The sequence below is a fragment of the Muscardinus avellanarius genome, assembly GCF_963383645.1.
Source record: "Muscardinus avellanarius genome assembly, chromosome: 15".
Classification (NCBI taxonomy): domain Eukaryota; kingdom Metazoa; phylum Chordata; class Mammalia; order Rodentia; family Gliridae; genus Muscardinus; species Muscardinus avellanarius.
In genome coordinates, this window is record NC_137801.1 from 26,141,542 (window position 1) to 26,162,162 (window position 20,621).

At 43.1% G+C, this 20,621-nt stretch overlaps 1 protein-coding gene across 5 annotated transcripts in view; it reads left to right on the forward strand.

The window, feature by feature from the left end:
* Nucleotides 1-204: 204 nt before the first annotated feature.
* Nucleotides 205-20,621, forward strand: part of SPAST (spastin) — a gene marked incomplete at both ends in the record, with an annotated part of 58,273 nt that continues 37,856 nt past the window's right edge. For 3 of the 5 annotated variants that reach the window (XM_080711710.1, XM_080711712.1, XM_080711714.1), the window contains 3 exons: nt 205-619; nt 16,738-16,824; nt 18,327-18,410. In XM_080711710.1, coding sequence (XP_080567836.1) covers nt 205-619; nt 16,738-16,824; nt 18,327-18,410 — 586 coding nt within the window. The remainder of the gene's footprint in view (nt 620-16,737; nt 16,825-18,326; nt 18,411-20,621) is intronic. The other 2 variants (XM_080711711.1, XM_080711713.1) reach the window with 1 other exon arrangement.

Here is a 20,621-nt window from a genome sequence, read left to right on the forward strand (position 1 = left end):
GCAGGAGGAGGAGTAGGGGTTGCGCTCCCGGCCGAGGAAGGAGAAAGGGGCGGGCCCGGCCGGCAGCGCGTGGAGGTGTCGAGCTCCCGGGGCCCGCCGTGCGCGGGGTCCGAGGTCTCCGCCGACACTTTGGCCGCCGCCGCCGCTCGGTCGCCGTCGGTCTGCGGAAGCGGGTTATGGCGGCGGCGAAAGTGAGAACTGTGAATGAGTTCTCCGGGTGGACGCGGGAAGAAGAAAGGCTCCGGCGGCGCCCGCAGCCCGGTGCCTCCCAGGCCCCCGCCCTCCTGCCTGGCCCCCGCCCCTCCAGCCGCCGGGCCGGCCCCTCCGCCGCGGCCTCCGCATAAGCGGAGCCTGTATTACTTCTCCTACCCGCTGTTTATAGGCTTCGCCCTGCTGCGTCTGGTGGCCTTCCACCTGGGACTCCTCTTCGTGTGGCTCTGCCAGCGCTTCTCTCGCGCCCTCATGGCCGCCAAGAGGAGTTCCGGGGCCGCGCCGGCGCCAGCCTCGGCCTCGCCCCCGGCCCCGGTGCTGGGCGGCGAGGCCGAGCGCGTCCGAGCTTTCCACAAACAGGCCTTCGAGTACATCTCCATTGCCCTGCGCATTGATGAGGACGAGAAAGGTAACTGGGGCCTGGGGTCGGGGACACTGGGGAGAAAGCGGAGGGGTGGCCCAGGGAAGGCAACACCTGCGCCCCTTTCCTGCAGGAGGGGGCGGTGCACCCCCGGAATTGATCGGCCTCAGGAGGCTGAGTTCTCGCAGGTCAGACCCTCATCTTCCACAATTATTCCCAGTTAAACCTTTCCCATTTCAGGGCACCCCAGCTGTCGACTTTGTTTCATATACCAGCCTTCCCCCACACTTGTGCATGACCCAAGCCCCATTGAGCCATCCAGACGTGCTGGGTGACAGTGACAGTTGTCCTAGACTGACCACAGGGATCCTTTCTAGCACTGTATAAACAGTGGGTGGCTGGCTGAGCCAGGTTTCCAAAAGGTTTTGATATCGAAGAAGCTGTGTCTTGTTATAGGCTTTTAATGAAAGCAGAGTACTGTGTAGTTCAGAATCAAAAGAACAAATGGTGACAATTTTGAACGGAATAGCTGTGTGTAGTTACCGCTGAATTAGCACAATTTAGAAAAGTTTCATGACAGTCATCAGTATAATGACTTCTGAGCATTTTTCAGTAACGTTGTGTTTTAGTGTAAAACTTTTGCTTCTGGTTTTAATTAAATGAGTATTCCAAAGTAGCCTCTGGTTTTTAAGTGAAAATGTTAAGTGAATGAATTGGACATATTTATACATATCATTGTACAACAGAACCTAAAACATTTCTGTTTCTGAATCAAAGCAAGAATGCTACATCCTTCAGGTTTAACTTTTTTTTTTTTTAGCATTGTTCCTTTTTTTTTTTTTTAAATCAGTTTTGTTTTGTGGTACTGGAGACCGTACCCAGGTATTTTCTACCTTTGAACTACACCCAGCCATATTTTACTTCATTTAGTTATTTATTTATTCATTTGTTTATTTACTTATACTAGGGATTGAATCCAGAGGCGTTCTACCTTTGAGCTTTTTTTGTTTTATTTTGTTTTTGTTTTGAAACAGGGTTTAGCTAGATTGCTGATAGTCTTGCAGAACTGCTGAGGCTGTATACTTGGCTTCCCAAGTATTGGGATTACAGGCCTGTGCCACCCTGCCTGATACTAAACACACACACATTTTTAATCACTAGCTAAGTTACCACTTGTTTGCCTGTGATCCTCCCGTTTTTGCCTCCATACTCATCTTGCATTTTGTAGTCTTTTTTTCAATGTGCCAGGCATTGTGTTTTGTACTTGTTACCTTGTTTAATCTGCACAGTAACCCTGTAGGGGAAGGTACTGTTGGTATCAGCATTTTACAGATGAAGAATCTAAGGCTGAAAAGATTAAAGCAGGGGGCTAGAGGTTAGCCCAGAGATAGAGCAATAATCTAGCATGGAAGAGGCCTTATATTCAGTTCCTAGTAACTAACACACACACATCAAAGCAGACCATTTTAAGTGTATGCTAATAGCTAACCAAAAACTTCTTTTAAAAAATGAAGTTAACAACCAGGCGTGGCACACACTTATAATCCCAGTACTTGGAAGGCTGAGATAGGAGGATTACAAGTTTGTGGCCTCAGATACTTACTTAGTGAGGTCCTCTGCAACTTAGTGAGACCCTGTTTCAAAATAAAGAATAAAAATAGGGCTAGGAGTGTATCTTGGAGGTAGAATGCCCTGGGTTCCATCCCTAATAACACAAAAAAGAAAAAGAAAAAAAAGAAAAGGAATGAAGTTGGAAAAAAAATCTTACAGCATTTACAAAAATCTTTCCTAGCATTTTTACCTCCAGACTGTTGAAAATTAGCTTTTTTTTATGCTCCAGAAAACCTTACTTTCTATAGTTCCTCAATTAGGGACTCATTTGCATTGTCCATTAGTGAAAACAAGAGCAATCTACAGTTTATTCCTAGTGTCTTTCTCTACTATTAATACCAGAAACTGCTCTAGAACTTCATTTGTATAGAAACCTCTTTCCTTTGGGGAGTTAAAAAAAGGCTATAAGAGGCCGGGCTTGGTGGTACACACTTGTTATCCCAGCATCGGGAGGCAGAGACCAGAGGATCTTAGTTCGTGGACAGCCTCAACTACTTAGCGTGGCCCTTTACAACTCAATGAGACCGTGTTTCAAAATAATGAATAAATATAGGGCTGGGGGTATAGCTTAGAGGTAGAATGCCCCTGGGCAAAAAAAAAAAAAAAAAAAAAAAAAAAGGATATAAGCAAGGCCTAGTGGCTCACACTTGTAATCCCAGTACTTGGGGGACTGAGACAAGAGGTTCACTGATTTGCAGCCAGCCTCAGCAATTCAGTGGACTCTAGCAACCTATCAAGATCCTGTTTCCAAATAAAAAATAAATAGTCTTGGGATGTAGCCTGGAAGTAGAAAGCTCCTAGCACACACGCGCGCGCGCGCACACACACACACACACACACACACACACAACAACAAAAAAAACCAGCAGACACATTTAAGAGAATACTAGGTAATTGTGGGAGGAAGTTTTTTGTTAACTGCCATGTTCTTCACCATCTCTTAGTAGCATCTAAGGATCTCTCTTGGGATAGGAAAAAGAAGGACATCATCCCCTTCTAGAAGAGCACTGTTTTATTGCAGTACAGTGTGGTCCTCTGAAGCTTACTTATCTAGAATAAAAGATATTTTAGAGCCTAGTGTAGTGGCACGCATCTGTGATCCCAGAACTTGATTCTTTTTTTTTTTTTTTTTTTTTGTCTGTTTTGGAACAGGGGACTGAACCCAGAGCGTTGCACCTGCCCCACTGAGCTACATCCTGGCCCCTTGTGATCCAAGTACTTGGGAGGCTGAGATAGGAGGGTTGCAGGCTTTAGGCCAGCCTCTGGAACTTAGACTCTGTTTCAAAATAAAAAAACAAAAAAGACTTGAGGGTATGCTCAGATATAGAAATACCCTGGGTACAATCTCTAAAAACCCCCTAAAAGGCCGGGCGTGGTGGCGCATGCTTGTAATCCCCACACTTGGGAGGCTGAGACAGGAGGATCACGCAGGTTCGAAGCCAGCCTCGGCTACTTAGTGAGGCTGTCAGCAACTTAGTGAGACCCTTTTTCCAAATAAAGTATAAAATAGGTCTGGGAGTATAGCCCGGAGGTAGAGAGCCTCTGGGTTCCACCCCCAGTACCACCAAAAAAAAAAAAAAACCCCTAAAAAGATATTTTACAATAGTGGGAATAATCGGCCTTGGTGGGGCACGCTTGTAATCCCAGTATTTGGGAGGCTGAGATGGGAGGATCATGGTACACAGACAGCCTCAGATAATTAGTGAAGCCCTTTGCAACTCAGTGAAACCCTGTTTCAAAATAAAGAATAAGCCGGGCGTGGTGGCGCATGCTTGTAATCTCCGTGCTTAGGAGGCAGAGACAGGAGGATCATGCTGGCTCAATGCCAGCCTCGCTGGCTTAAGAGACCCTGTTTCAAAATGAAAATATAAAATAGGTCTGGGAGTGTAGCCCGGAGAAGGGTTTCCAGGAACCCCAGTACCACTAACAAAACAAAACAAAGCTGGGCGTGGTGGCGCACGCCTGTAATCCCAGCATTCGGGAGGCTGAGACCTGAGGATCTCGGTTCGCGGACAGCCTCAGCTACTTAGTGAGGCCCTCTGCAACTCAGTGAGACCTGGTTTCAAAATAAAGAATAAAAAATAGGGCAGGGGGTGTAGCTCGGAGGTCAAATGCCCCTGGGTTCTATCCCCAGTACCGCAAAAAAAAAAAAAAAATAAAATAAAGCAAAATAAAGAATTAAAAAATATATATATGGCTAGGGGTGTAGCTTGGAGTAGAATGCCCCTGGGTTCCATTCCCCAGTACCACATAAAACAAAAAAATGAGTCTGTATTTATTGTCACTTCTCTAAAATTTTTTCCCTTTAGCATATTGGAAAATTTTGTACTTTAGTCTTCAGTAGTTGAAAGAGAGTTCACATTTTAAGTCTTATTTGCCTTTCAGTGTGTGTGTGTGTGTGTGTGTGTGTGTGTGTGTGTGTGTGTGTTACTGGTGATGGAACCCAGGGGCATTCTGCATTTGGGCTACACTCCTAGCCTGATTTTATTCTTTCATTTTGAAACAGTTTCTGCTAAAAATAAATAAATAAAAGTGATTAATTGGGGATTTAGCTCCAGTGATGGAGCACCTTGTTATCCCAGTACTTGGAAGGCTGAGACAGGAGGATCTCAGGTTCGAGGTGAGTCTCAGCTACTTAGTGAGGCTCTCTCACAACTTAGTAAGACCCTGTTTCAAAATGAATAACAAAGCTGGGTGTGGTAGGGCACGCTTGTAATCCCAATCCCAGCATTAAGGAGGCTGAGAAAGGAGGATCACAGTTCGCAGCCAGCCTCAGCTGCTTAGTGAAGTCCTTTGCAGCTCAGTGAGACCCTATTTCAAAAAATAAAGAATAAAAAATAGGTCTGGGGTATAACTCTGGGGTAGAATGCCCTTGGGTTCCATCCCCAGTATATATTTAAAAAAAAAAAAAAAGCCTCTGGGTTCATTCCTAGTATCAAAAGGGGGCGGGGACGGGGGGGGGAGATGAGCTTGGAGATTAGAAATCTGAAGTATCAGATTTGGTAAATTTTTTTGTGAAAATCTGCTAAATAACTACCTTTTTTCTGTTTTTGGTACTGGGGATTGAACACAGGAGTATTCTGCCTCTGATCTATACCACTGGCCCAATTAATTAATTAATTAATTAATTATAGTGCTGGGGATTGAGCCTATGGCCTTGCACATGGCACTTATTATTTTTATTATTAGGTTTTTTTTGTTTTTTTTTTTTTGCAGTCCTGGGGATGGAACCAGGGGCATTCTACATCTGAACCCCCAGCCCTATTTTTTATTCTTTATTTTGAAACAGGGTCCCACTAAATTGTGGAGGGCCTCACTAAGTAGTAGCTGAGGCTGTCTGCGCACTGCGATTCTCCTGCCTCAGTGTGTGCCACCATGCCTGGCTTATTTTATATTACTTTGTGCTGGGGATTGAAGCCAGGGGCAATCTGTGATATACCCCCAGCCCTTTTAATTTTTTAAAATTCTGAAACATGGTTTCACTCAATTTCTGAGGGTGACCTTGAAACTGATTCTTATGTCTCAGATTCCCACATGTTGGGATTACAGAGGCGCACCAATGCGCCCCCTTTTTTTTGTACTGAGGATTGATTCCAGGGGCACTCAACCTCTGATCTACATTCTCAGTTCATTCAATTTTTATTTGGAAACAAAGCCTCAGTAAGTTACCCTAGGCTGACCTCAAACTTGAGATTCTCCTGTCTCAGTCTCCTAAATACTGGTATTGTAGGTGTGTATCACCAAGCCTGGCTCTGATGTGGCCTTTTGTTCTCTTGCTTTGTGAATTATTAACTGCTTATGCTGGACATCTTATAGAATAAAACTTTTTTTTTGCGGTACCAGGGATTGAACCCAAGGGTATTCTGCCTCTAATACGTACCTCCAGCCCTATTTTTCAACACTTTATTTATTTATTATTATTCATTATTTATTTATTTATTTTGGTGGTACTGGGGATGAAACCCAGGGGCACTCTACCTCCGAGCTACACCCACAGCCCTATTTTTTATTCTTTATTTTGAAACAGGGTCTCACTGAGTTGCAAAAGGCCTCACTAAGTAGCCTAGCTTGTCCCAAACTGCAATCCTCCTGTCGCAGCCTCCCAAATGCTGGGATTATAAGCGTGTACCACCTGCCCAGCTAACACTTTTTTTTTTTTTTTTTTTTTGGTGGTGGTACTGGGGTTCCTGGAAGCCCTTCTACTTCCGGGATACACTCCCAGAACCATTTTTACATTTTTATTTGTAAACAGGGTCTCCTAAGCCAGCGCACGTGGCTGGCTTTGAACCTGCGCGATCCTCCTGTCTCTACCTCCCAAGAGCGGGGATTACAAACGTGCGCCACCACACCCGGCTAACACTTTATTTTGAATCAGGGCCTCACTAAGTAGCTGAGGCTGGCTGCAAACCTGCGATCATTCTGTCTCAGCCTCCCAAGCACTGGGAATACAAGTGTGCATCACCATGCCCAGCTAGAATAAAATATCTTTGAGCACAATCACACGCAGCACTTTTTTTCCTGGTGAATGAGAAAAGAAAAATGAAGCATATATGGTGGCACATGCCTGTAACTGCAGTACTTGGAAGGCTAAAACAGGAGGATAGCCTTTTTTTTTTTTAATCGTGAAACAGGGTCTTGCTAAATTGTGAGGAGGAGGCTGGCCTTGAACTTGTAATCTTCTTGCCCTAGCCTCCCAAGTACTGGCATTACTGGTGGGTGCCATGGAACCTAGTTGGTTTTGGCGATTTCAAAGAGGAATAAAGAGCTGGGTATGGCTGAGACTTTAGGATTACAGGTTCAAGGACATCTGCAGTAAAAGCAGACTCTCAGCAACCTAATGAGACTGTTTCAAAATAAAAAATAAGCCGGGCATGGTGGCACACGCTTGTAATCCCAGCATTTGGGAGGCTGAGACTAGAGGATCGTGGTTCGTGGACAGCCTCAGCTACTTAGTGAGGCCTTCCACAACTTAGTGAGACCCTATTTCAAGATAAAGAATAAAACAATAGGGCAGGGGGTGTAGCTCGGAGGTGGAATGGCCTTGGGTTCCATCCCCAGACCTGCAAAATAAATAAATGAACAAATAAATAAATAATAAAAAATAAAGCCGGGCATGGTGGTGCATGCTTGTAATCCCCACGCTTGGGAGGCAGAGACAGGAGGATCGCGCTGGCTTAAGAGACCCTGTTTCCAAAAATAAAAAAGTATAAAATAGGTCTGGGAGTGCAGCCTGGAGGTAGAAGGGCTTCCAGGAACCCCAGTACTACCAAAAAAATAAATAAATAAATAAAAAATAAAATGGTCTGGAGGTACAGCTCAGACTAAATTCCCCTTGGTTCAATCCCCAAGAAAAACACATACATATGTGCACACATACACACACACACACACACACACACACACACACACACACACACACACACACTTGTAATCCCAGGGAGGCTGAAACAGGCATATCCCAGGTTCATAGCCAGCCTCAGCTACTTAGTGAGGCCCTCCACAATTTAGTGAGTCACTTTCAAAATAAAGAATTTTTAAAAATTGTAGCTGAACGTGGTGGTGCCTGCTTGTAATCCCAGCATTGGGAGCTGAGACGGGAGAGTTGTGGTTAGCAGCCAGCCTCAGCTACTTAGTGAGGCATTCTGCAACATAGTGAGGCCTGTTTCAAAGTAAAGAATAGGGCTGGGGTGTGGCTCGGAGGTGGAATGCCCCGGGTTCCATCCACAACACTGCAAAAATTAAAAAAATGCATACACACACAGCTAGGGTGTAGCTTGGAGGTAGAATACTCCTGGGTTCAATTCTCAGTAATGCAAAAAACAAAACAGTTATGTAAAGAGGATTTTTCTAGGCATGGGAGGCTGAAACAGGAGGACCACAGATTCAAGGCCAGCTTCAGGAACTTATACCCTGTTTTAGAATAAAAAATAAGGGCTGGGGGTGTATTCACCCTGCTACACCTTTTTTATTTTTTGTTTTGAAACAGGGCCTTGCTAGGTTGCTGAGAATCTCCCTAAATTGCTGTGATCCTCTTGTCTCAGCCTCCAGAGTACTAGGATTACAGGTGTATGCCACTGTACCTTGGTTCTTATTTTTCCTTTATTTTTTTATTTTTGGGCACTGGGTGTGGAACCCAGGAGCTTTTCTACCTCTGGACTGTACTCTCAGAACTATTATATTTTATTTGGAAACAAGGTCTCACTAAGTAGCTGAGGCTGGCTTTGAATGGGTGTGATCCTCCTGTCTCTGCCTCCCAAGTGCTGGAATTACGAGCATGCTCCACCATGTCCGGCCTGGTTTTTATTTTTAAGACTGGGTCTTGCTGAGTTACCCAGGATGGCTTTGAATATGCGTGGGCTTTTATTTTCAAAATTTTATGCAAGCTTATCAGTATTCCCTCCCCCCTCTTTTGGTACTGGGGATTGAACCCAGGGGCATTTTACCTCCAAGCTACACTCTCAGCCCTATTTTATTTTTATTTTGAATAAGTTCCCCCTAGATTGATGATAATCTCACTACTTGCTGAGGCTGTCCTTGAACTTGTGGTCCTCCTGTCTTAGCCTCCCCAGTGTAGGGATTACAGGTGGGCACCATCACTCTCAGATGTATTTTCTCCTTTTTTTCAAGTCAAAAGCCCTAAATTGCATGTAAACATATTTTCTTTACTGAAAACAGAAACATGGTGAACATACAAACAGTTTGAGTTGATTTATAACAAAAAAATTTTTTTTTTTTTTTGCCAAACTGGGTTTGAACCCAGAGGCATTCTATCCAAGCTGCAAACCCAGCCCTGTGTGTGTGTGTGTGTGTGTGTGTGTGTGTGTGTGTGTGTGTGTGTGTGTTACTGGGGATGGAACCCAGGGGCTTTCTACCTCTGAGCTACACCCTCAGCCCTATTTTCTATTTTTTATTTTGAAATAGGGTCTCACTAAGTTGCAGAGGGCCTTACTAAGTCGCTGAGGCTGGCTGTGAACCTGCGATCCTCCTGTCTCAGCCTCCTAAGTACTGGGATTATGAGAACGTGCCACCAGGCCTGGATCAAACTTTTTATTTTAATGTGCTTTTATTGGTGCATTATAGTCTCACATCATAATATAAATCATGTTGACAACGACATATATGGACACAGCACTTGCTGAGTTCCCCAACAATAAACTCTTATTAATTTCTTCATGTGCTATTATTAAGTACTTATTGAATACTTATTCTTCACCAGACACAGTGAAAAATACTGTTGGTACTGTAAGAAGAAATTGTGGCAGTAGCTTAGGTTAGTAGTTTAGCATACCTTCCTGGCTTGCACAAGGTCCTAGATTCACAACACACACATGCTCACACAGACATTATCCTATACGAGTAGCTGGATCTAGTGGGTGACTTATTTTCAAGATAAAGATGAAAGGTTAGCCCAGGCATGGTGGCACACTCCTGTAATCCTAATACTTGGGAGGTTGAGATAGAAGGATTGCAGGTTCATGACACGCCTTAGCAACTTTGGCCCTCTGCAACTCAGTTGGACCCTGTTTCAAAATCAAAAATAAAATAGGGTTAGGGGTATAGCTCAGAGTCAGAATGTCCCTGGGTTCAATCCTCAGTACCCCCCCAAAAAAAAAAGTGGGTTAGGGTGTCCTCAATCATAGGGAGATAGCATTTCTCAATTGCAGTATATAGCGTTTGTATAGAGTTTTCATCTAAACTGGGCCTGGTGGCACATGCCTATAATCCCAGTACTTGGGAGATTGGAACAGGAGGATTGCATATTTGAGGCCAGTCTCAGCAATTTAGTGAGAGCCTGTTTCAAAATAAAAGAAGCCAGGCATGCTGACATACTCTTGTAATCCCAGTACTTTGGGAGGCTGAGACAAAGGATCATAGTTTCAAAGTCAGGCTCAGCCACTTAGTGAAGCTCTTAACAACTTAGACCCTGTTTCCAAATAAAAAAATAAAATAGAGCTGGGTGTATAGTCCACCCTGGGTTCCACCCCCAGTACCAAAAAATAAAAAATAGGCCTGGAGGGCTGCTAAAGGTGTAGCTAAGAGGTAGAACAGCACTGGGTTCAGTCTTCACTACCAAAAAAAAAAAAAAAAAAAAAAGTTGTCATCTATTTTATGTTATCAAGACAGTTATATCATTGACTTTGAAATTTCAAATACTAAAGAACAACATGGAAATTTTTGTTTGAAATTGTAATGAGATTGGAAAATGTAAAAAAGGCAATAAGGCAAAAAATTTTTTGGGGGGGGGCCTGGGGATGAAACCCAGGGGCATTCGACCTCCAAGCTACACCCACTGCCCTGTTTTTTATTCTTTATTTTGAAACAGGGTCTCACTAAGTTATGGAGTGCCTCACTAAATAGCTGAGACTGTTTGCAAACCACGATCTTCCAGTCTCAGCCTCTCAAATGCTGGGATTACAAGAGCGCGCCACCATGGCCAACTAAAAAAGGCAATTCTAACCTGAATTCCACCTCACCTTTAGTATGTTCTAGTGCTAGTTATTTGTGTGGCTTTGTAAAAGAGTAAGAAACTACTTTTCAAGAATGAGAAGAGGTGAGATTAGTCAGTCACAAAAAATAAGAAATCAGATGCTTTCCTTAATATGTGAGAGCTAGGGAGAAATGGGTCATAGGAGGAACTCTAGATGAAAAAGGAAATCCTATAGAGGAGCAAACAAGACAACCTAAAGGAGGAGAAAGGAGGGGGGAAGAGGAAAATCTCTAAAACACACAATGTACTTAAACATATCGAAGTCAACCACTAAGCCAAGCAAGGGAAGGAGGGACGGGAAGGGAATAGGGTGGCAATTGGGTAGGGGTTAAATCAGTGATGTGTACATGTATGTACACACAAGTTTTTTTTTTTACCCCAATATGATGTATGAATATAATGCACCAATAAAAAATTAAAAAAAAAATTAGCTGGGCGTGGTGGCACACGCTTGTAATCCCCGTGCTTGGGAGGCAGAGACAGGATGGCGTAAGTTCAAAGCCAGCAACGCGCGCTGGCTTAGGAGACCCTGTTTCCAAATTTTAAAAAATGTAAAAATAGGTCTGGGAGTGTAGCCCGGAGGTAGAAGGGCTTCCAGGAACCCCAGTACCACAAAAAAAAAAAAAGAAAAAAATTAAAAATTAAAAAACAAAGAATGAGAAGAGTAGCCGGGTATGGTGGCGCACACTTGTAATCCTAGAATTCAGGAGGCTGAGACCAGAGGATCACAGTTCACGGACAGCCTCAACTACTTAGTGAGGCCCTTTATAACTCAGTGAGTCCCTGTTTCAAGATAAAAAATAAAAGAACAGGGCTGGGCATGTAGCTCGGAGGTAGAATGCCCCTGGGTTCCATCCCCAGTACCACAAAAATGAATGAATGAATGAATGAATGAATGAGGAGAATCATCTGGGCATGGTTGCACATGCCTGTAAATCCAGTACTTGAGAGACAGAGACAGGAGGATCTCAGGTTTGAGGCCAGTCTTAGCAGTTTAGCAAGACCTTCAGCAACTTAGACCCTCTGTCAAAAAAAAAAAGTGGAGGGAGTGTGTAGCTCAGGGTTATTTGCCTCTGAGTTTAATTCCCAGTACTCAAGAAAAAAAAAGGAGGGAGGAAAGTAGGGGAAGGAGAGTTACATATGATTGTCAGTTGCCACAAGGGTCCCATACACCTTTTGACTGTGCTGAATTTTTATTTTTATTTTTTTATTTTTTTTTGTGGGTCTGGGGATGGAACCCAGGGGCATTCGACCTCTGAGTTGCATCCCCTGCCCTATTTTTATTCTTTATTTTGAAACCGGGTCTCACTGAGTTGTAAAGGGCCTCACTAAGTAGCTGAGGCTGTCCGCAAACCATGATCCTCCTGTCTCAGCCTTCTGAATGCTGGGATTACAAGTGTGTGCCACCATGCCCAGCATTGTGCTGAAATTTTAGGTCTTTTTTTTTTTTTTTAAGCTTGGATCAATGATTAGTTTTTTGTTTTGTTTTGTTTTGTTTTGTTTTTTTGGTGGTACTGGGGATGGAACCCTTCTACCTCTGGCCTACACTTCCAGACCTATTTTATGTTTTTTATTTGGAAACAAGGTCTCTTAGGCCAATGAGGCTGGCTTCGAACCTGCATGATCCTCCTGTCTCCGCCTCCCAAGCACAGGGATTACAAGTGTGTACCACCATGCCCAGAAAGAATTAATGTTTTAAACCAATCATTTGGTTCAAAGAAGAGAGAAAAGTATTACTAAATGCAACACTTGAGGCAAGCATGGTGACATATACCTGTAATCCTAGTACTTGGGAGGCTGAAAGAGAAGGATCACACCTTCACAGTCAGTTTCAGCAACTTAGTGAGATCCCATTTCAGAAATAAAAAAATACAGCAGGAACGTAGCTAAGAAGTACACTGCCTCTGGGTTCAATCTCCAATACTACAGGGGGATAAAAGCCACACTTGAAGCTGGGCATAGTTGGCATATGCTTATAATCCCAATACTTGGGAGACTGAGACAGGATTGTAGAGTCAAGGCCAGCCTCAGCTATTCTTTCTTTCTTTCTTTCTTTCTTTCTTTCTTTCTTTCTTTCTTTCTTTCTTTTTTTTTTTTGTGGTTCTGGGGGTGGAACCCAGAGGCTTTCTACCTCTGGGCTATACTCCCAGACCTATTTTATATTTTTATTTGGAAACAGGGTCTCACTAAGTTGCTGAGAGCCTCACTAAGTAGCTGAGGCTGTCTTAGAACCTGTGCGATCCTCTGTCTCAGCCTCCCAAGCACTGGGATTACAAGCGTGCACCACCACGCCCGGCTCTCATTGATTCATTTTTTACACTACTGGGGATTGATCCTAGGGGCATTCTACCTTCGAATTATATTCCCAGTCCTTTTTTATTTATTTAATTTTTTGGTAGTACTGGGGTTGCTGGAAACCCTTCTACCTCCGGGCTACACTCCCAGATCTATTTTATACTTTTTTATTTGGAAACAGGGTCTCTTAAGCCAGCACAGCTGGCTTTGAACCTGCGCAATCCTCCTATCTCAGCCTCCCAAGCGTGGGGATTACAACTGTGTGCCACCATGCTCGGCGCCAGCCCAATTTTTTATTCTTTATTTGAAGCAGGGTCTCACTGAGTTGCAAAGGGCCTCACTAAGTAGCTGAGGCTGGCCGTGTACTGCAATCCTCCTGTCTTGGCCTCCCAAATGCTGGGATTATAAGCATGTGTCACTGGTCTTCTTATTTTTTATTCTTTACTATTTATTTATTTATTTATTTATTTATTTATTTATTTATTTATTTTTGTGGTGCTGGGGGTAGAACCCAGGGGTTTTTCTACCTCTAGGCTATACTCCCAGACATATTTTATACTTGGAAACAGGGTCTCACTAAGTTGCTGAGAGCCTCACTAATTAGCTGAGGCTGGCTTCAAACCTGTGGGATTCTCCTGTCACAGCCTCCCAAGTACTGAGATTACAAATGAGGGCCACCATGCCCGGCTTTATTCTTTATTTTGAAACAAGTTTCTTTAAATTTCAAAGAGCCTCACTAAGTACCTGAGGCTAGGTGCAAACCTGAGCCTGCATCCTTCTATCTCAGCTTTCCAAGTACTGGGATTACAAGCATGCATCTCGGCAACCTACCTAGACCCTGTTTCAAAACAAAACAGGGTATAGCTCAGAGGTAGAATCCCTAGGTTCAAACCCAAGTACCACCCTGTGCATATGCGTGTCACAGACACAGACACACAAAGCCATGCTTGTAGTCTGATAAACCAGTTCTCATGATGCAATCATGTGTTAAGTAAACGCTTCTCTTAGAAAGGAGACATCCAACAATGAATTCATTACATCAGATTTGAATATAATTAGATTAGACAGTACTTTTTTTTTATTTTTTATTTTTTTGCATTACTGGGGATTGAGTCCAGGGGCATTTTACACCTCCAACCCTGTTTTTATTCTTTATTTTGAAACAGGGTCCCACTAACTTGTGGAGGGCCTCACTAAGTAGCTGAAGCTGGCTGCAAACCTGCAATTTTCCTGTCTCAACTTCCCAAGTACTGGGATTACCGTCATGCACCACCATACATGGCTGGACATTGCTTATTTTTTGGTGGTACTGGGGATTTAACCCTGGGGTACTATGCCACTGATCTATACCTCCACTCTTTATTTTTTGGTACTAGGGATTGAACCCAGAGGTGTTCTACCTCTGAGATATACCCCATTTACCCCAGCCCTTTGTGTGTGTGTGAGCCACACTCCCAGCACTTTTTATTTTGAAACAGAGTCTTGCTAAGTTTATGAGAGTCTCACTACTTGCTAAGACTGTCCTTGAACCTATGATCCTCTTTATTAATTTTTATCTTTTTATTTTTTTGTGGTACTGGGGATGAAACCCAGGGACAATCTACCTCCAAGCTATACCCTCAGCCCTATATTTTATCATGTATGTATGTATGTATGTATGTATGTATGTATGTATGTATGTATGTATGTGGTACTGGGGATGGAACCCAGGGGCTTTCTACCTCTGGGCTATACTCACAGACCTATTCTATATTTTATTTGGAAACAGGGTCCCACTAAGCTGCTGAGAGCCTCACTAAATAAGTGAGGCTGGCTTTGAACCTGCATGATCCCCCTGTCTCAGCCTCCCAAGTCCTAAGATTACAAGTGTGCACCACCACGCCTGGCTTATTGTTTATTTTTGAAAAGGGGTCTCAACTAAGTTGCAGAGAGCTTCACTAAGTAGTGGAGGCTGTCTGCGAACTTCGATCCTCCTGTTTCAGCCTCCCAAATGCTGGGATTACAAGTGAGCGCCACCACGCCTGGCTTGTGATGCTCTTATTTCAACCTTCTAAGTACTAGGTTACAGGCCTGTGCCACCATGGGGGGCATATTTTTTATTTTGTAACAAGGTTTAGTTGTTGAGGCTGGCCCTGAACCTTCCATTCTTCTGTCTCAGCCTCCCAAATATTGGATTATAGGTATGTACCACCACACCTAGCTATAGCCCTAAGATTTTTGAAACATTATATTTCCCCTATTTGAGATATTCATGTATGTGTTTGTGTGTTTATGTGTGCGCATATATAATTTATTTTTTATTTTATTTATATATATCTTTTTTTGCATTTAAAGAAGTTTATTAGAAAGATTGAAATACAGAAAATAGAAATACAACTCCATACCAGACTGGCATGGAGAGGTGACTCGAAATGAATACACCCTATATATATCTTTTTATTCTTTATTTTGAAACAGGGTCTCACTGAGTTGCAAAGGGCTGTCTGCAAACTACGATCCTCCTGTCTCAGCCTTCCAAATGCTGGGATTACTAGTATGCGCCAATTTTAAAAGCTCAATTTTAATTTTTATTTTGAAACAGGGTTTTAGAAGTTGGCTGAGAATCTTGCTATATTGCTGAAGCTATCCTTGATCCTGTGATCCTCCTATCTCAGTCTCCAAAGTACTGAGATTGCAGATGTATGTCAGCATAGCAGCTCATGTACTTACTAATGCCAGATATTTTGCTGGGCACAGTGGCACATGCCTATAATCCCAGGACTTGGAGGATCACAGGTTTGAGGCCAATGTAACTTAGTGGAACCCTATTTCAAAATAAAAAAATAGAAATGGCTGAGGGTGTAGCCCACAGGTAGAACTCCCCAGGGTTCAAGCTCCAGTACCACAAAAAAGGCCATTTTCTTTTCCTGGTACTGGGGATTGAACCCAGAGGTCCCCAGCCCAATTTTCTGTCTCATTTGGAAACATGGTCTCACTAGGTTGCTGAAAGCCTCACTAAGTTGCCAAAGCTGGCTTTGAACCTTCAATCCTCCTGTCTGAGCCTTTCAAGTACTGTAGTTACAAGTGTGTGCTACTACACCCAGCTAAAAAAGAAGTCAAATTTTCTTTCTTTCTTTCTTTCTTTCTTTCTTTCTTTCTTTCTTTCTTTCTTTCTGTACTGGGATGGAACCCAAGGGCATTTTATCTCCAAGCTACACCCTCAGCCCTATTTTTTATTTTCCTTATTTTGAAACAGGGTCTCACTGAGTTGCAGAGTGCCTCACTAAGTAGTAGCTGAGGCTGACCGTGAACCACGATCCTCCTGTCTCAGCCTCCTGAATGCTGAGATTACAAGCATGTACCACCATGTCTGGCGAAATCAAATTGTTATTTTTTCTTCTGTTTTTTTTTTTTTTTTGGTGGTATTGGGTATGAAACCCAGGGGCTTTTCTACCACTGGGTTATACTCCCAGACCTATTTTATATTTTATTTAGAAACAGGGTCTCACTAAGTTGCCGCGAGCCTCACTCAGTAGCTGAAGCTGGCTCGAACCTGGACGATCCTACTGTCTCAGCCTCTCAAGCGCTGAGATTATAAGTGTGTGCCACCGGGCTGGCTTGGAGCCAAATTTCTAGCAAGCCATATAATAATGTTTCTAAGAACCTGAGTTCCTCCTGTCTGAGCCTCCTGCGTAGTGGGATTACAGGCATGTGCCACCACACGTGCTTTGGGAGATGGGCAGTGTACTCTTCATGCTTGTGATGTATACATGTAATGATTTTTGTTTTAAAGCAGGACAGAAGGAGCAAGCTGTGGAATGGTATAAGAAAGGTATTGAAGAACTAGAAAAAGGAATAGCTGTCATAGTCACAGGACAAGGTAAAGTTAATTTATATTTACAGCCATTCCAAATTAAACAGTAGTCCTCCATTATCCACTGGGATTTGTTCCGAGGTCCTTCATGGATGCAGATATTACCAAATCATATGTACTACACTAATAACCAACATATTACTGTCCAGTTTCGCATGCACAATGCAGATATGTTGAACAAAGGGATGATTCATGGTCTGTCTGGGACAGACGAGGACAGGGTGAGATTTTATCATACTACTCTAAACAAGGCACAGTTTAATACTATGACCTTTGTAGTTCTAGAATTTTCCACATAATATTTTTGGACTGCAGTGGAGTACACTCCTAGCTTTTATTTATTTATCATATTTTGGTGGTAGTGGCACTAGGAATTGAACCCAGGGATGGTCTGCCTCTGAGTTACACCCCTATCCCTATCTTTTTGTGTGTGTGTGTGTGTGTGTGTGTGTGTGTGTGTGTGTGTGTGTGTGTGTGACACACTGGGGGTTTTCTACCTCTGGGCTATACTCCTAGACCCATTTTATATTTTATTTGGAAACAGGGTCTCACTAAGTTGCTGAGAGCCTAAGTAGCTGAGGCTGGCTTCAAACCTGCGCGATCCTCCTGTCTCAGCCTCCCAAGTGCAGGGATTACAATCGTGCGCCACCACGCCTAGTCTATTCCTATTTTATAACAGGTTCTTACCAAGTTGCTGAGGACCTTGCTAAGTTGTTGAGTTTGTCTGGGAATGTACGATCATCCTATCTCAGCCTCCAAAGAACTGGGATTACAAACATGCACTGCCACGCCTGGTTTCTTTTTTTGTGGTACTAGGGAATTGAATCTAGAGGCATAGTAGTAGCTCCAGGCTACACCCATGGCCCTATTTTTATTTTTATTTTGAAACAGAGTCTCCCTAGGTTGATGAGAGTCTCACTGCTTGCTGAGGCTGTCCTTGAACCTCAGATTCTCCCAAGTGCTGGGATTATAGGTTTTTACTACCAAACCTGGCTCATGCCAGGCCTCTTAATTTCTTTATAAAGACTGAGAGTGGTTGGGGTAATGTTTTATCTTGCAACAATGTTAGAGCCAGGTGTGGTGGTACACGCTTATAATCCCAGCATTCAGGAGGCTGAAACTGGAGGATCGAGGTTCATGGCTAGCCTCCGCTACTTAGTGAGGTCCTCTGCAACTCAATGAGACCCTGTTTCAAAATAAAGAATAAAAAATAGAGATGGGAGCCGGGTGTGGTGGCACACGCCTGTAATCCCAGCATTCGGGAGGCTGAGACCAGAGGATTGCGGTTCGCGGACAGCCTCAGCTACTTAGTGAGGCCCTCTGCAACTCAGTGAGACCCTGTTTCAAAATAGAGAATAAAAAATAGGGCAGGGGGTGTAGCTCAGAGGTCAAATGCCCCTGGGTTCCAACCCCAGACCTGCAAAAAAAAAAAAAAAAAAAAAAAAAAAAAGAATATTGGTAGGAAAATGTAGGTATTTTAATTCTGTTTTTCATTTTTTTTCTTTTAGGTGAACAGTGTGAGAGAGCTAGGCGCCTTCAAGCTAAAATGATGACTAATTTGGTTATGGCGAAGGATCGGTTACAACTTCTAGGTACCACTCTATGTGTAATTGGATATGAAATATATTTGAAATGTACGTTCTTTAATTGTAGGTAAAGATAGATTACTGACTGAAAGTGTGTCATAGATTTTTTCATACAGAAAGTTTCTAGAACATATAAGAACAGACTTAAGACTATAATAAAGACTCTTTATTATATGGTAGCACATGCCTGCAACCCAGTACCTAGGAGGCTGAGACAGGAAGATCACAGGTTCAAGGACAGCCTCAGTGATATAGGTAGACTCTCAGCATCCTATCAAGACCCTGTTTCAGAACAAAAAATAAAAAAGGGCTGGGAGTGTAGCTCAGAGGTAAAATGCGCCAGGATTTATTTATTTTCCAGGCAAGAGAAGCAAAGTGAGCCAAGCATGGTGGCACATGCCTATAATCCCAGTACTTGGGAGGCTGGACAGGAGGATCACAGGTTCGAAGACAAAAAAAAAATAGATTTGAGGGTGTAGCCCAGAGGTAGAAGGCCCGTGGAGCTATCCACAGTACTAAAAGAAAAAAGAGAAAAAGAAAAAGAAATAGCAGGTGAGTAGGGAAGGGTAGGGAAGGACTTGGAGTAGGAATTGCTCAGGCATATGGCATGGATGATCATGGGTGGCCTGGATTGTCATCTGAAGGAGTTTGAACTATAAACTTTGAGCAATGAGAAGCCACTAGATGGTTTTAAGTAGAAGAGTTTTAAGAGTCTCCTTCAAAGTAGACCAAACATGTTTGTGTGGGTGTTGGATGTGACGAGGTCCAGAATCACTGTTTTAATTTAAATAATTGATTCATTTATATGCTAGTTGTTCTAAAAGGAAGCATTGGTCTATTAAGTGTGTGTGTGTGTGTGTGTGTGTGTGTGTGTGTGTGTGTGTGTGCACACCTGTTACTTGGGCTTGAACCCAGAAGTGTTTTACTTCAGAGCTACACTCTCAGTCCTAATTTATTTATTTTGTCTGTGTGTATGTTTGTTTCCGGGGGTGGGGGTGGGGGGGAGGGATTGACCTCAAAGGCATTCTACCTCTGAGCTACTATTTTACTTTTGTGTGTGTGTGTGTGTGTGTGTGTGTGGTACTGGGGATGAACCCAGGGGCATTCTATCGCCAAACTACAACCTCAGCCCTATTCTTCTTCTTATTATTATTTGTATTCTTTATATTGAAATAGGTCTCACTGAGTTGCAAAGTGCCTCACTAAGTAGCTGAGGCTGTCTGTGAACTGCTATCCTCCTGTCTTAACCTCCCAAATACTGGGATTACAAGCATGTGCCACCACGCCTGGCGCTATTCTACTTTATTTTGAAATATTCTGACTAGGTTTATGAGAGTCTTACTACTTGCTGAGGCTGCCCTTGAATCAGTGATGTTTCTGTCTCAGCCTCCCAAATACTGGGATTACAAGTGTGTAGCACCATAACTGACTTTTTATTTAGTTTTTTGGAACAGTGTCTTACTAAGTTGCAGAAGGCCTCACTTAGTTGCCAAAGTTGTCCTGGAACCTGTGATCTTCTCTCAGTCTCCTTAGTACTAGGATGACAGGCATATGCCACCATGCCTGGCTAACTATCTTTTTGGTACTAGGGATGAACCCAGTGTCATTCTACCTCTAAGCTACACTCCCCATTCCCCCCTTTTATGTCTGTATATGGTTCTGGGGATGGAAATCAGGGGCATTCTACCTCTGAACTATACCTCCAGCTTCATTTTATCCTTTTATTTGAAATAAGGGTCTTACTAACATGCAGAGGGCCTTAAGTTGCTGAAGCTGGCTACAAACCTGTAATCCTCCTGTCTCAGCCTCCCAGGTACTGGGATTACAAGCATGTGCCACCACACCCCCCTCCCCCACATGCCTTATTTTAAAAAAAAAAAAAAACAGGATCTCTCTAAATTCCTGAGATCTTACTAAGTTTATGAGGCTGGTCTTAAACCTGCAAACCTTCTGTCTAAGCCTCTCAAGTACTGGGATTCCAGGCAAGCACCACCATGCCTTGTGTCATTTACTTGTACCTTTTATTTTTCAGTGCTGCATATTACGGTACTGGGGATTGAACTTTGGGATGTTCTATCTCTGAGCTATACCCCGTGGCCATTGGTTGATTGGTTGATTGATTGATTGAGGTACTGGGGATGGAACCCAGGGACATTCTTCCTCTGAGCTACATCCTTTTTCTTATTTATTTATTTATTTATTTATTTATTTATTTAT